Source organism: Prionailurus viverrinus, chromosome E1 (assembly GCF_022837055.1).
Source record: "Prionailurus viverrinus isolate Anna chromosome E1, UM_Priviv_1.0, whole genome shotgun sequence".
Classification (NCBI taxonomy): Eukaryota; Metazoa; Chordata; class Mammalia; order Carnivora; family Felidae; genus Prionailurus; species Prionailurus viverrinus.
The window spans coordinates 22528078-22544456 of record NC_062574.1 but is presented as its reverse complement, the minus strand read 5'-3'; the positions used below and the strand labels follow the sequence as shown (position 1 = coordinate 22544456).

Here is a 16379-nt window from a genome sequence, read left to right as displayed (position 1 = left end):
CCCCTTATTGGGCTCTGCACTGGTGGTGTGGAGACTGCTTGGGATTCTCTCTCTTTCTCTATCTCACTCTGTCTCTCTCTGCCCCTTCCCCATTTACACTCTTTCTTTCTCTCAAAAATAAATAAACTTAAAAAAAAATCTATTCCTTTGGACAAAGGAGCACCCCTATTTGATATGTTAAATGGGAATAATATTCCAGAATTTCTTAATAAACCCATAGAGGCACCTCTTCAGCAAGGTTACAAACATGGTTGAGCATCTTCTGTGTGCAGGACACTGCTAGGATGCAGCACACACGTGGCTAAGAAGTCATCCCTGCCCTCAAGGAATTTATGCTTTAGTGGCAGAAAATAGAGGGTAAGAATGTCTGTGCAACAAACTGTTTAAGCTGCTGGGAGAGAGGTTTAGGAAGGACTGGAAGAACAAACGTCAGCAGTTTGCTCTGCTGGCCGGCAGAGGGGAAATCAAGGTGGGTGGCATGGTACAGGAAAAGAACGTTAGGTTTAGAGTCAGAAGACCTGGGTTTTCAGAATCTCAGTTCTCTGTATATTAGCTGGGTGACCTTGACTTCTTTGAGCCTGGGTTGCCTCATCTCTAAAGGAAATAATAATAGTTCCTCTCCATGGTCATTGTGAATATGGGATTATACTTGTGTGTGTGTATGTACATGTATGATAAAGTCCTTTCTTTTTTTAAGTTAAAAAAAAAACCTTTTGTTTATTTTGAGAGAGAGAGAGAGAGAGAGAACGCAAGCGGGGGAGGAGCAGAGGGAGATAGGGAATCCTAAGCAGGCTCCGAGCTGTCCGCGCAGAGCCTGATGTGGGGCTTGAACTCACAAACTATGGGATCATGACCTGAGCTGAATCCGAGTCAGACGCTTAACTCACTGAGCCACACTGGCGCCCCTGATAAAGTTCTATCTATCTGAGCTCTAGGAGCAAATTCATCTTCCTGAATAAAGCGGGTATTAGGTCACTTACGATTGCTAAGGCAGTTCTTTACTTGAAGTCAGGTCTCGGATTAAACCAAAACATAGCTCAGCAACCTTTCAAAGGTAGGGTGCCATCTCGGCTGTCCGTGTCGTCCTGGTAGATCAGGCGTCTGTCTTGTGTGCAGTGGCCACTGGTGAAGCAGGAGGTGGCGAGAAACCTACGGCCCCTGAAAACATGTCTTCACCTCGACGCTCGACTCTGGCAGCAGGTGTGGATTGAGTATCCCGGCTCACTTGTGCCCTCGGGAATGGGGGAATGCAGTAGAGGTGTGTCTTAACTCTGACCCTTTTCCCCTTCCTCCCTCGCACCAGATTTTATCATGTGGGCAACCTGCTGCAACTGGTTCTGCCTGGATGGACAGCCTGAGGAGGTCCCCCCGCCCCAGGGAGCCAGGACGCAGGCCTATTCCAACCCTGGGTACAGCTCCTTCCCCTCCCCCACAGGCTCGGAACCAAGCTGCAAGGCTTGCGGGGCCCACTTCGCGAACATGGCCAGGAAGGTGAGTGTTGACTTCACGGCCTGCTGGGCCGCTACAGCCTCAGGTCCTCGGGCAAGCCTGCCGACCCCTCCGTAATGCCTGTCGCCTTGCCGTTGCCTGATCCCATAATCCACACCTGATCCCTTCACAAGATTGTTAAAGAAAAACTAGCCCAAAGCAGAGCATCTCAGTGTAGATTTGGAGCCAGATAGGCCTGAATTCAGATGTCAGCTTTGCTGCTTACAAGCCATATGACTTAACTTTTCTGGAGATTCTTTCCCCACCCCCGTCTCTAAAATGGGGGTGTAATAGTCATACACATCGGACAGTGTCGTGAGAATAAAATGGTTAGGCCACCAGGGGCGTCCAGCCTGATGCTTGGAATGGAGCAGGCACTCAGTGTTACTCCCTTCATTCGCTGTCGTCATAAGAAGCCCGGCCGCAGATTAACTTGTTCTTTTTATCACTCGCAGTGCCGAGGACATCTCAGGTACATCAAGACCCTGACAGGACAAAGACCGGGGCTCCTTTACTGTAGCGACTTCACTGGCCGTGCGCGGTAGTCATCATGTTTTCCAGATTAGCAAGCAGCAGGGGAGACCAGTGGCTGGGGAGTTGTGCCTGGGTGCGGGCGTCCCTGGTGAGGGCTCAGAGGTGGCATATTCTCCTCGGTCAAGCACGGCCAGGGCTGAAGGTGAACCCTGACCTGGGAATTCCTGCATTCTTCTGCAGAGCGGGCGGTTTGCAGCCCTGGATGTGATGTTAGAATGGCGCTGACGGGGACTTTGAGAGGAAGAGCTACTTTTTAAGCCACGTGCTATATGCCAGGGTCTGCTGTGAGCTGTGTGGATGTTTTGGTTTCATTTCATCCTCACAGTGTCTCTGTGATAGAGGTTTCAGGGTCCCGAAACTCCCATTTTACAAATGAGAAACTGAGGCTTTAGAGTTTAACCGTTAAGAAGGAGACTGTCAAGTTCCTGGCAGATGGAGTGAGAGGGATTGAACGACTCCCGTCTTTTCCCTCCACTTAGGTAGTACCCCAAGACCATGTGGTTAGTAGAGGGCAGAGCCAGGATTCACACCCAGCTCTTTGAATTCCCAAGCTGCCTCCCAGAAGACATTCAGCACGTCAGAGAATTCCTGTAGCGCTGACCACCCTTTTGTCCCCATAAGGTGGAGGAGGACTGGCATTTTGCCTCGTAGGTTGTGTTTTGCCTACGTTCCACTGCAGCGAAGGTGGGCCCTCAGCAGAGCTTTGCCGCGATTTGCTTGGCCGCCCTGGTCACTGCTAGAATGCCACCAGAGAGGCCACTGCAGGTGGCCAGGGAGCTGTGGTTCAGTGGCTGCGACGCTGTTCCCCTTACACTTAGACTGGAAGGTCGAGTCCTTGGACGGAAGCCGATGCAGAGACTAGAAGGAGCTGGGAGTCCTCTTAGTGATGGAGACGGTGGGGTGGGTTCGGGAGCCGAAGCGAGATAGGCAGGAGGCCCATGGGCTGCTTGTCACCTGCCGGGCACTGAGCTTGGTGTTTCAAATGCATTCCCTCTTTGACCCCTTAACACAGCCTATGAAACGTGTGCTATTGTTTGTTCCCATTTTAGAGATGAAGAAATTGCTCTCTCTGTTTAAGGTAGTCAGTAGTTTCCAGGATTCCTCAGGTGCAACTAGAGTCTGTTGGATAGTCCAAGACCTTGCTGTTTTCAACGAGAAATGCTGGGAACAACTGCGGGAAGAAGTGGCAAAGTAACTTCCTGTTCCTTTGGAACAGGAAAGACATTTGTTTCAGTGAGGTTGCATGAATTTGCTCTAGGTTTGTGTGACCTTTTCTTGAAAACATCAGTTATACCCTGTGGAAGGTGAGTGGAGGGGAGCAGAGAGCGAGCGCAGTGATGGTGATCAGCTCGGGCACCAGCACACTAAGCGTGTCGAAAAGCATGTTGAGAGAACCAAGGGATCTGGCGAGTTCCTGACATTTCTGAGCCAGAAAAGAGAATGAGTGAGCAAGGAAACTGCCCCCCGAGAAGAGAGAATGGCGGGTAGGTGAACGTGGGAGGAGGCTTCATTTTTGTGTATGGTGCCTGTTTCCACCTGACGTAAATGTTTGCCCATGGCCCATCTTCAGAGGTGGAGCACAGGACGGGGATTCTGTTGATTTTGTTTGCAACTCTGTCCCCAGTGCTAGTAGAACAGTGACTGACATGCAGTCATAGGCAATATGATTTTATAAATGAATGAATGACTAGGCAGTTGAGTTGCCAACAGTTTGTAAAGGAGGAAGTAGGCTGGAGAGTTTCTGTTTTCATTACTTCGTGGTTGATAATTCCATGCTGAAGATTTTCATTGAGGGCCCAACTCTGCTGCTGCAGCAGTGTGCTCACAGCTAGAGGTTACAGGTTTGTGGAGATGGAGCTGAGTCGGCCTTTCCATCGGGGAGCTCCCTGGCTGGCTAAGGAGGCCCTCATAGCAACTGTGCAAGTTGTGTACTAGGGAATCAGGCATTGCTGGTAAATTGAGACACCAGATAATTCTAGCTGGATGAAAGAAAGTTTATTGATCTGCAAAGCAGTGGCTGAAGTAAAGACACCAGAGGTGGGGCAAGTGCCAGGTGTGTTTGGGAACTGTGAGTGGCCTGTTTGGCCAGAGTGCAGGATGCTCGAGGAGTTAGGGTGGACCACGCTGGGATCAGATGGTGAAAGGCCATGACTTCCGCTGGAAGGAGCTTGTCACCAGATAGCAAGGAAGCACAAGAAAGATTTTGAACAGAGGAACGAAAGAGATCAAAGAGATAAGGAGAAAGCTTCTGTAGCAAAAAGAGCTTTTGGGGGGTATGAGAGCAAGAAAAGTTCCAGTTTGAACGGAAAAAGATGGCTATTGGTACGATGTTGTCTTGCCACAAAAATAAGAATTAATTTTGTGTAATTCACAACGGATTTTGTGAATATTAAGGATGTTTTCTCCTAAGAGAATTTTTCATTTGTAACTTCCTTCTTAAGTGGATCAGCATTCATATCTTTAGGGCTTGGCAAATAACAACCACAGGCTTTTAAAACGTTTTTCTAGAAGTTGGTTGAAAGGAAATGATTACGAGGATCCTGCTGTTTTTCTTTTCTTCATTGTGGTCAGTATCTTCTGAATACTCATCCAGTACAATGCACAGATAACATTCAGGACTATCTGGAGAGAACATAGCTTGTACCCCCTGCCTTAGAGTTTTTAGTCCTAGAGAGGGATGACAAGCCAAAGGTTTTGCCCCAAGCCAAAAACCTCCTCTGTATTTGCAATACCCATGTGTAGTTTGGCAGGGGCCCTGACTGTTTTGGAAAGTGGGGTGGGGGGGCTGGTGCTCAGCCTCTTTAGTTGGACCAGTTGGGGGAGGCTGCGGAGGAGGAGGAGGTCGTACTTAGAAACTGGAAAAGATCTTGGGATCTCAGAGTACTGGCAGAAGCTCAGAGATAAGGCAAAGGGAGAAGGGAATAAAAGGTGACTGTGTTACCTTTTTTTGTGAGTGCCCACCTTATGCTAAGGTTTCCTGTGCATGACCTCATGTAATGCTTTCAGTAACTCTTAGAGGTGGGTTGACCTTCTGATGTTACAGGTGAGGAATCTGATGCCCTGGGAACTTACTTGTTTTGTACAAGTTCCCTTAGCGAGGAAGGGACCTGCCAGGAATGAATCCTAACTGTGTCACTCCTCAGGCTGTCCTCTTCCCCCCCCAGTGGGCTGCAGGGAGAAATGCCCATAGGAAGGCTGGTGCGGAGGAGGGGCTATCCCACCTGTGCCAGGGAGTGTGCACGGGGAGTGGAGAGGAATAACAGAAGGGCAGATTAGCCAAGGAGAGCGACCTGCCCTCCCCCGCCCCCCACGCCGGGCATCCCTTGAAGGGCGGTGCCTGCCTGGAGGTGCTGTACTCTTGGCAATTTTGCAGGGATGTTGGCTCCGCTAACTCATCTTTCATGCTTCCTTGTTACTCAGTTGGTTTGCAGGGGTTGCTAGAATTTATACACACGTGTTGCCTTTGCTCATTCTGCCCACGTTTGTTGACAGCCGTTTTCTCCTTTCCCTTTGTTCTGTCCTGGCTCTGCAGGCTGGTATGCTAGCCTGGAGGCTGTCTCACTCCTTGAGGGGGTGTTTCAGATGCCGGCTGACTTGAGAGTCCCCTGCGAGCAAGGGGATATGGAGAAGCTGGGTGGCTGCCTTTGCATTCTGATCTTGCATCCAATAATCCAATAAGCTGGGCACATTTGAAGAAAGAATAGAGAGTTGTTTAGATCTGGCTGATTGAGCAACTCAGGGCTTTTTAATTGCGTCAGGCTAGGTCTTGTCAAACTGCATTGACTTAAGTAATGTTCCACATCAGGACCTGCAGCTTTATTATACCAAAGCCTCGTCATTTCATGATCAGTCATCCTAAACGTATTTCATTTCCCAATAGAAAAGCTTTAGATCTAAATGAACCCCCCCAGGACCCCAAAACATCTATTTTCCACCTGAGTGGCTACAGGTTTCAGGACTGTTATGATGCTCATGCAGCCATGTGTCCTTTTAACTTGGGCTCTGACCATTTTATTGTCTGGTTATGACTGTAGAGAGTGAGGGAGCTGGATATGTGTCCTTTCAAAACGCCTTCTAAGTATGAGTGGTCAAAACTGGGTGGTAGACATGCCCGTTTCCCTTTATGACACAAATGCCACTTGGAGCCTTCTTCAGCCTGCACAGGGGTATCTGATCTCGCCTAGGAGAACCTAAGTCTCTCGGGCATTCTTGCGAGTTTGAATTCAGCTTTCTATATTTAGAAGAGAGGGAACAGAAATGTTTAGTTAATGCTCAAGTCACCAGAGGATGAAAAGTTTTTAATTTCTTTAGAGGACTAGTAGTGTGTGCTTCTAGGGCCATGCCAGCATGCCCACGGATTACCTCTGCCGTGGGAGTGTGGCCTGCTCTTGGCTGGGACAGAGCTCAGTCAGATGTTGCTGTGCTGGCTCAGCCTGTAGGGCGAGAGGCTGAGGATTTGCTTCCTGTGAGTTGAGCAAGCCCTTGTGTGCTGTGTGGTCTGCCGTTATGGGAGAGGCTGCTGTCATGCAGTACCTCCTACCTGCTAGGTGCTCTCGTCGTGCGGCTGGGACACTCTGCACTTGCGCAGATGAGAGCTCCTTCATCGCGTCTGGGGGGCCCCTGTAGCTGTCTGAGTATTTGCCTTGGGTATGCTGCCGTGTGTCTCTGGATTGCCAGCACTCTGGGCCTTCCTGGGGGGGGGGGGGGGTTTGGAGATGGAGAGCCAGGCCCTGGACTAGGTCCTGCTGTAGGCTTGACCGGGACTGAGTTAGGCAGCATAGCCTGGTGCAATGGGCGTGGCTGCGGACATTCCACATAGACAGGCCTGCAGTGTGAGTCCCAGCTCTGCTGTTCCCTGCCTGCCCCCGAGTACGGTGCTTAATTTCTCTGGGCCTCGCCTGCTTGGTGAAACAGGGAGGCCTGTTAATAATGATTGATTAATGATTATGTACATTAATACATAATACAGTGATACAGTAGTGCTTTGCGGGGTTGCTTTGAGAATTAAATGACAGGCCCTAGCACATCGTGGCCTCTCAGTAAATTTAATTAATAATAGTAGTAACCACCATCATACATATGCATTTGCTTTCTTTTCTCAGCAGTAAAGTAGAAAGAATTGTAGTTCAGAGTTTGAATCCTGGCTCTCAAAATTATCTCCCATTTCCTAGAAATAATTAAAAGAGTTAACACTTATTGAAGAATCATGTGTCAGATATGCTAAATGCATTCTCTCTTAACTATACAACGGTCATATGAAGTAGATACTATTATTGCCCCCATTTTACAGATGAGGAAACTGAGGGCTAGAGAGGCTAAGTTACACACCCAAGGTGACACCATAAAAAATGGGGGAGAGGGGCACCTGGATGGTTCAGTCAGTTAAGCGTCCAACTCTTGATTTCCACTCAAGTCATGATCTCACAGCTTTGTGAGATCGAGTCCCGAGTTGGGCTCTGTGCTGATGGTGCAGAGCATGCTTATGATCCTGTCTCTCTGTGCCCCTCCCCTGCTTGTGCTGTCTCTCAAAAAAAAAAAAATAAACTTTTGAAAACAATGGAGGGGGAGACTAAATAAAAATGTTGGGTTTTTTTCCGACCCTAAAGTTGGTATTCTTAGTAACCTCTGTTTCTCTATCTGTACAATGAAAAAGTAAGCCTCAACTGGAATAATAAACGTAGCGTCCTGTACATGGATACACAGATGCATATGGGGCGGGGGGAGGTCTGCCATCTGGGGGTGGTGTTTAACCTGAAAAAGGGAGCTGGCACCCGCATCCTGGGGCGCCTGGCTGGCTCAGTCGGTAGAGCGTCCGACTCTTGATCTCGGGGACGTGTGTTCAAGCCCCATGTCGGGCCGCGGGGCCTACTTTAAAATAGCCTAAAAAATAGGTAACTTAGTACAAGTAGGAGTGATTGGGGGAGGCCTTGCTGGTCATGCAGCTGTAGGCCCCCATCCCACCCCTCTTGTCCTCAGTCTGACATGGTTTCCGCTGCCTCTTGCTCTAAGCAGCAGACCTGCCTGGACTGCAAGAAGAATTTCTGCCTGAGCTGTTCGAGCCAGGTGGGAAACGGGCCCCGCCTCTGCCTTCTGTGCCAGCGGTTCCGAGCCACGGCCTTTCGGCGGGAGGAGCTCATGAAGATGAAGGTGAAGGACCTCAGGGACTATCTCAGCCTCCATGACACCTCCACCGAAATGTGCCGGGAGAAAGAGGAGCTGGTGTTCTTGGTGCTTGGCCAGCAGCCCGTAATCTCCCAGGAGGGCAGGACTCGCGCGCCCACCTCGTCCGCGGATGTCCCCGAGCAGCAGGCCTTCCTGACCCAGCCTCGCGCCAGCACGGTACCTCCTACCTCGCCTCACCTTGCCTCTTCATCCGCACAGGCCACCTCTGTTCCCCCAGCCCAGGCTCAGGAAACCCAGCAGGTATGCACCGGGTCACGGCCGCCCCTGGCCGGTCAGGGGGCTCAATGCGCTCTCCTGCTCGCTGTGTGCGAGTGGGCGTGAGGCTAAGTGTCCCTTCTGCCTACTGATGCAGGCATGTTTTCTGGACATCAGACCCCGGTTTTGTTTTTTTCAGAGACGATAATGCACAGCATCAGGTATTTTTGTGGTTTTTGTATCCTCTCAATACAGACATATATCCCTGTTAGTCAGTTTTTAAAAACTCATTGTTCCAGAAATACTGTGAGAAAGCTGTTAATTCCAAATTTAGTTCTGTGCAGACTGCACTCCTGCTTATCTTTGTTATCAGTCTTCCTTAGCTAGGTGGGGAGCTCGGTGCCTTAGTAACCGTCACAAGGCACGTAGGAAAAGGCACATGAAGAGGGAAGGGAGAACGGAGGAACACTGCGACCAAAACACGGTCGCTGCTTCTCTCGCCAGTCATCGTTTGGGTCAGGTTGTGGTTGGTATACTATGGAATGGGAAGTGGCCTTGGCATCCTCCCAGGGGGCTTAGAAACAGCAGGCAAAGAGCAGCACATTGGTGGAGCTGTGAACCAGGCCTGGGGAGTACAGAGCTGCCCGTGCCTTCAGGAAGCCCCTGTGAGAGGGAAGGTAGATGTGCAAACCAGCTACTGGATTAGAGCGAGGCCAGTACACTTACCCAGCGTGTCAGGAGTGGTGGCGCCCCAGAGATACACTGAAGTGCCTCGGTGACCCTTTTATTTTTCTGGCATTAGGACCTAGAAGATCTGGTTTCCATATCCAATCTGTCACTGACTCTTTGGTCACCTTGGGCAAGCTTTGAGCCTTCATCGATGAAATGGGGTTAGCGATCCCAGACCACTTTTGCTCTCACCGGGATGTTGGGAGGACTGGCTGGCGTGACAGCGGGTCTGAAGAGCTGGGAGCCTCTTACGGCTGGCTTAGCACTAGTGTTAGGTCCTGTGCAGGCCGTGGCTGGCCGCTGCCTCTTGCTTGTGACCCCCTCCTTCGCCGGGACTGGGCCCCTGATTCAGCTCTGGCAGGCACTGAGGCATAAAGGCCAGGGTGCTGGCTTACTTCACCTGCAGTAAACTCACTTAGCTCTCTTGGGGGCTGTGGTGTGCCCTCTCCCCAGCTGGAGTTTAACTCTTCCCTACACTGGGGCTCTGTCTCCTGGCAGGTTTTACCCCCTAGTATGACTTCCTCCCTTGGCTGGGTTGAGCACTCCTGTTTATGGGGAGCCTGGAAAGTAACTTGAGGAAATTGCTGTTCCCTAAAGAACTTTCAGGTGGGTTTTTCCATGAAAGGAGTAGGTTCTTAACTTCCTGCCCTTAAGCAGAAGTTCCAGGCTGCACCCGCAGGTCACAGCTCACATCCCCTGTTCTGGTGACATCTGCAGTTTTCAAGCCAGGAGAAGAGACATGGGAAGTCAAGTAACTCATGCAGACTACCTGCACCTAGGATGCAAATCTGCCATGGCGTCCGCTCCAGGCTTCTTTCCCTTCCCCTTAGCACCCTGGCCATCACTACTAGGGATAGAAGTGGGTGGAATAAGCAAAATAGTGGGTAGACACTAGTTACAGATTTTGATTTAGCCAGTGGGCAAACTGAAAAGACAAGAGCATGCTTTGCAGTGTGGATTCCAGTTTCTCTTTCTAGGAAAAAAGGACATACAGAAGCTGTCTACTTAGGAGGTTAGGCTCGGAAAGGCTTTGTAACTCCAGGAGACTGGTGGGTACCACATCCACGTAAAGCTAAGGGAGAACCAGATACTGTGTTGGGTGCATCCCCGTACATGTATGCTACATGTGTGATCTCACCACCACCTGCCATTTTTGGTGGTGGTGGTGATTTTTACTTTTCATTTCCATTGTAGTTATTGGCCTCTTCTTAATTAGCTCTATGTCATGCATCGTAATCTGGGATGAGTGGTTGGGGCCATGGGGGACTGGTTTCCTGGGCTGTCCCTTTATTGTTCTGAGAGTCTGGAGGAAAGACCTGTGAGCTCAGACACCTGTTCGCTCCTGGCTCACACCAGGGCCTTTGCTTGGAGGGAGCAGTGGGTGAAGAGGCTCTAGTTAAGGGGGTTGTGGCTTAAATGGTGATGCGGGGGTGGAGTGGGGTGCCTGCGTGGTTTAGTTGGTTAAGCATCTGACTCTTGATTTTGGCTCAGGTCCTGATCTCCCACTTTGTGAGATTGAGCCCCGTGTCAGGCTCTGCTTACTGACAGTGCAGGCCTGCTTGGGATTCTCTCTTCCTCTCTCTCTGCCCCTTCCCCACTTATTCTCTCTCTTTGTCTCTCAAAATATACATTAAAAAAATGGTGATGGAACTAGGAGGCTCACAGTTTTAACTACTCTTTGACAAAGCCTTTTGAGAAGTTAGAATTCTAAACTCCTTAAGCATAGACATCTGTCTTTATAGTTTTAGGCTAATAGATTCTCTGGTGCATTAAGGTAATTTTTGACCAGGTATCAAGATAGCTCTTAGTAATAGTGTGCACTGCTGGTCGGAGCACATTTCTAGAATGTAAGAGCAGTGACTGGATGGAAGAGAGGGAACAGAGTGATAAGGGTCTAAAAAGTCTCATCTGGGTCAAATGAGGAAGCCAGGGAGATATGGTGTGGAGGCGAGAAGACATGACGTGAACAATTTGTGAGAAGATCGTGGACATTGGTTCCAGGGGTAGAACCAAGGATGGTGGGTAGAAGTTACAGGAAGGGCAGTTTGGGATCAGCGTCAAGGAGAACCTGGATGGCAGTTAGAGAGCAGCCCGCAGTGCAGTGGACCTGTGGTCCTCCCCTCACTTGGACTGTTCAAGCTGAGATCACATTGATGGTGAGTGGCCACTAATGCCACCCTGGTGGTGAGCAGAAGTAATGTATTGCTTGTTTTTTAGAGTTGAAATCTGTTTGTATCGTTTCTCCCCCCGACAGAGTCAGTATTAAAGAGCAGTCTTTTGTAATGCTGTGGTTCGAGACACCAGATTTCCGGGGGAGATGGGAATACGTTTGGATATGATATGAGCTGGGAAGAGGCCCATGCTGTGCAAATCCCTGGGTCGTCTCTGTGGATGTGATGGCACCTTTCTCTTCCCACAGGCCAATGGCCATGTGTCTCAGGACCAAGAGGAACCCGTCTACCCGGAGAGCACAGCCAGAGCACCTGCTGAGGATGAGACCCAGGTGGGGCCTCTGCTCGGGTCTGTGCCTTTGCCTTTGTTCTTTCACTGGTGTTGCCAGGCTGTGATTGGGACCCTCTCAGCGGACTCAGAAGTGAAGAATCAGCCTGTGATGATAGTCTTACAATTCTGTTTTCAGGGGTGGAGCTTAGTGTTATCGTTCCAGATAAACCTTGGAAGCCGTCAGTTAAGTGAGGAGTTGTGAGGTCACAGTGGAGACCAGGGAGCCTCGCGGCCCCTTTGTTTCTAGTCTCTTGCCTTTCTGTAAGTTGCCAGAGGGCAGGCTCCTGGTGCTGCCGCGCAAATCTTGTCATTCTTTTCTTCTGCTTCTAGCATACAGTAGCTATTGTCAGGAGAAGGAGGTCAGAAAATCAGGAGGAAAGATGAGACGGAGTTCAGGAGTTCAGGCTTCAGCCGTGGCGGGGCCAGTCCAGAGGGCACAGGCAGCAGGGCCACGAAGCTGTGGTCGAGGTCGCGTACAGAGGAGTGCTGGCCAGGGAAGTCTGCCTCTTCCAGAGGGAAGCAGAACTCACTCCAGGGGAGAGGGGAAAGGCCAGCACCATGCTTGGTGGTTTCTTGTGTTGCTACCTTTAATCTTCACAGGAACCCTGTGCGGCAGGACGGCAATTTCTCCTTCACGGACAGGAAGACGGGCTTAGAGAGGCGAGCAACTTGCTCGATGGTGTTTAGCATCAGTCGGTGGAGGAGTCAAAATTTGGGCCGTGTGACTCAAACCGGTGCGCCTTCTGTATGACACCGGTTGGTGGGTTTGGGGCTGGCTGTGCCTGAGCCCAGGACCGTGGGTCAGGAAGAGACTGGGGGCTCTTTTGCAAAGCAAAGCACCAGGCCAGGTCCTCTTCCTGCCTCTGTTCCTACTTACTTCTTGAGGTCGGGCCCAGAAGTACGGTCTCGGCGAGAGCTTGGGAGGTAAGAGTTGAGCCCACCGATCTCACCGTTGCCATTGCAGTCTGTCGACTCAGAGGACGGCTTCGTCCCAGGCCGGAGGGCCTCTCTGTCTGACCTGACCGACCTGGAGGACATTGAAGGTCTGACCGTGCGGCAGCTGAAGGAGATCCTGGCGCGCAACTTCGTCAACTACAAGGGCTGCTGTGAGAAGTGGGAGCTGATGGAGAGGGTGACGCGGCTGTACAAGGACCAGAAGGGCCTCCAGCACCTGGGTGAGGGGCCGGCTGCGCGGCAGCTGCACACGGACCCGGACCGCTTGCTTGCTCTCACTCTAAAGCCTGACGGCACCGACCTGACTAGATTTCCGTGTTTTTAGCCAAGGAAGGAGTCACCTTACGCATCTGCACCGGCCAGTAATAGCTGCCATTTGAAGTTGAGTGCCAGGACCGGGTTAGGCACCGTGTACATTCATTTAATCCTCAGAGCTGCCTGCGAAATAGGCATGATTGGCATTACCCTTTTATTGTAGAGCCTGTATTTGAACTGAAGGCATCCTGGACGGAGTCCATAGCCTTTCCCACCACGTGTCCCCTTCCCCCCCTCCCACCCCGCCATACCCCGCCCAGCAATACCCTCCTGAGCAGTTGGGAGATGAGGAGGTGCATCTGCACACGTGGTGCAGGGGAATAGATCTATTCTGCCTGATCGTGGGCTTTCCCTGCAGTCATTTCCCAAAGCATTCTACACGGCATCAGTTTTAGGCAGTGCTCAGTAAAATATCTAGGCCTGTGGTTGAATGAATTTGGGGAAAGAACTTCGTCTCCCTATTACCGATTCATGAGGGACGCCATAGGAAAGGCAGAGAAGTCCTGTGGAAGAGGAGTGTGTATTCAGCTGTTTTTAAACTCCTCTTTTCCTAAAATTTCACCCAGAGCCCTCTCCTCCCCACCTGATTTAGCTTCTGCAATCAGCATTTTGATTCCATGCATGCTGTTGGTGGTCGAGATCTGATTTCAGGCTCTCCTGTCCCACTAGTTTATCAGAGTTGAGGATGTCTTGACTAGTCGCCTGCTCACAGACTCACTTTCCTCTCTTGGATTGTCCCCAAAATCCCTGTAGAGTTGTGATGTCCTGGGGAATAGGACATGGCCCCATGGGAGTACCTCATCCAGACTCCTTGGCTGACTGTTCCTTCCTTCTTGATGTTAATGCTGCTTCAAAAGTGATAGAAAAGGATACTGTGCCTGTGCAGGGTCCTGCCTACTTGGCAGTGTTGTTCATCCAAACCAGTGGAATCCCTTTTACCAAGACTGGACCGGACACGCCAGCGGGAGCTGTGTGTGAGCTCTGAGCGTGTGAGCGAGGAGGGCGGGCGTCTGGCTGGGCTCTTGGCCAGCCTGGCTCCCAAGCAGGGAAGCGGTCCGAGCACAAAGTGAGGACAGGCTGGTTGGAGACGTTCCTCACGCCATCACACATTCAGACATCTTCTTTTTCTTTCCTTTGCAGTGTGTGGTGCTGAAGACCAGAACGGTACGTAGTTGCTTCTATTTGGGACCATGCTTGGACTCTGAGCTCTTCTGTTTTTCCCCTCTGCTAACCCTGCTTCCTCTTAGCAGGCTAAGAATTGTGAGCGTATTGGCATCTAGACAGCGTAGGGAAAATTTCACGGAGAACCAGGGCTTCTCAGCATCTTTAAAAACTGTCCTTCTCGCCTCCCTGGGAAAGCTGGGGAAGGTGAAGAGTGGCAGCCTACCCAGGGGCAGACTGATGTGCATGTCTCGGGGTTGCCAGAGCTTGGGAGCCAGCATCTGTAAAATATTTACCAAAGCGAGCGGCGGCGCGTGTCGCATTCGCTTCATTTTTCATACTCCTGCTGCTAAGGCGCTCCTTCCCCTGCAGTTTTCACTCTGTTCTGGTCTGAGTGGGGAGGGTCTTTGCGTGTACCTGCAGAGAAATCGCCTGACATGTCTCACAGCTCCTGGTACCAACCAAAAAGAGAGGGAGGTGACCTGAGCCTTGTTCATACAGGGCTGGGTGGTGACTGGAGCTGCTCTTGGGATGGAGCAGGAAAGGTGTCACATGTGGTGCTCTCTGACCACAAGACTCCTATACCACCCTGCTGCCACACCCCCACCTGGGTGTTAAAGACAGCCACTGGGCCTGCAGGTACCCCAGAAAGCACTACAGAAATCTGGTGGGGCCTGGGCTTCATTCTAAAAATACCTTCCTTCTGCCTTTTGAAAGCCTCAAGGTTGTGCGATTGAGCTCTGCCCCCAAGAGAGAATGTTCTCAGAGTAGTGTTGGGGCCTGCAAACCATTTTAAAACTTTCAGAAGACTCTCCCAAACTTGTTCTTTAGTAAAATGGCCTTTTGCTCAGATAAATCCTCAAACGTTGAGTTTTCGGCCCCCACAAACCCTTGGGGGTTCTAGACTCACCCCCTCTCCTGGTGCCAAGATCAGGCTAATCCACATGCTGTCTTTTTTGTTTGTTTGTTTCTCTGGGAGAATACTGGCAACTGAGTAGATGGGTTTATCGTTGTTCCTAAGAACAGCAATCAGTATGATATTCTGTAGTTCGCTCTAGATCATTTTATGTATATAGTTCAGTCCTTTCCAAACCCCTGTTGGGGCCAACAACTGCTCGAAGGGGCCAGTAGGTTTCACTGCCTTTCACAGCTAGCCCACCTCAAATGTTTCCTGACTTTTTGAATAGTCCAGGAAACAGAAGAAAGTGCAGAGCAGCAGTGGCATGGGACAGGTGACTGGCACGCGACCAGCTCCCTGCTTATGGCTACCTGGTTTGGGCTACCATTTAAAACATGCTGGGGATGGCTGGGATTTTGGACGTGGATTTTCTGTTTGCACTAAACTAGGATCCTGGCCATGCCCACTGCACCTCATCACTGGCCCAAGCCAGCCAGCTGCTACTAGCCCTGTGCACGGAGCAGCTGATACTAATTCCATAGTCCCTGTCCTTGGGCCACTTGCCCGGAAGGCCTGCCTGCTGGGATTCGAATCCTGGCTCCTCTACTTAGCAGTTGTGTGTCCTTGGGCAAGCCACTTAACTCCTTGGCCCCAGGTGCCAAGAGTACCTACTTCCTAGTTTCTAATGAGGAATCAGAGAGTGAAAATACGCAAAGCTCTTAGGACCCTGCCTGGCACAGCATTCCGCAAACGTGAGCTGCTAGCACTCCTTTGGGAGATGTTCATTTATGAGACATTTAGAGAACACCTATCACATGACTGGCATGTTAGGGATTCAAAGAGAAATACCCGACCTCAGAGCAGACAACAAATGCTAAGTGTAGAACTGCAGAAGTTGATGGAATTTGTTGAATTAAGGAGCTCCTGGTGTGGTGGGGGAGATAAACACTGTGATCCAATGCGAGGAGCAGGCGTCGGGGGGTGGGCACAGAAGAGGGAGCTATGATCTCTGCTGGGCTCTTCTGCCCGGAAGTCCCCTCCGAGGAGGAGGCCCTGGGGAGGTCTGTGGGATAGCACAGGGGGCCCCCCTGATCCTTGGCTATATGAAATTGGGGATATGTTTACCGATAAGCCCTGCCATCGTTAACAAGCCGTTCACTACAGTACCATTTAGATCTAAACTTTTTGGAACCAGTTCTTTATCTTTTCAGCATGTTCTGCCTCAGGGGATAATGAGTCCCCAAGTGCCACTTTCTCACCATATTACATCCTCAACTGTCTGAAAATTCTTTTAAGCTTTGAGGACTTGGCCTTATTTAGTTCTCCTGTGCTGGCTTGTGTTTGATCTCCAAGTACTTTATTCTTCAGATCCGTAGCCTGCCCCACAGAGGCGCAGATTAAGCACGCAGCTGGGATTGAG

The 16379-nt window shown here is 50.6% G+C and overlaps 1 protein-coding gene across 12 annotated transcripts in view; it reads left to right on the top strand.

Annotated features, from left to right (window-relative positions):
* RFFL (ring finger and FYVE like domain containing E3 ubiquitin protein ligase) overlaps positions 1-16379 on the top strand; it is a 66041-nt gene that overhangs the window by 46845 nt on the left and 2817 nt on the right. For 4 of the 12 annotated variants that reach the window (XM_047831770.1, XM_047831767.1, XM_047831771.1 and 1 more), the window contains 5 exons: positions 1304-1491; positions 8032-8445; positions 11549-11632; positions 12596-12806; positions 14041-14064. In XM_047831770.1, coding sequence (XP_047687726.1) covers positions 1312-1491; positions 8032-8445; positions 11549-11632; positions 12596-12806; positions 14041-14064 — 913 coding nt within the window. In that variant the 5' untranslated portion in view covers positions 1304-1311. Of the gene's footprint in view, positions 1-1092; positions 1201-1303; positions 1492-8031; positions 8446-11548; positions 11633-12595; positions 12807-14040; positions 14065-16379 lie in introns of those variants that run through there. The other 8 variants (XM_047831772.1, XM_047831764.1, XM_047831761.1 and 5 more) reach the window with 5 other exon arrangements.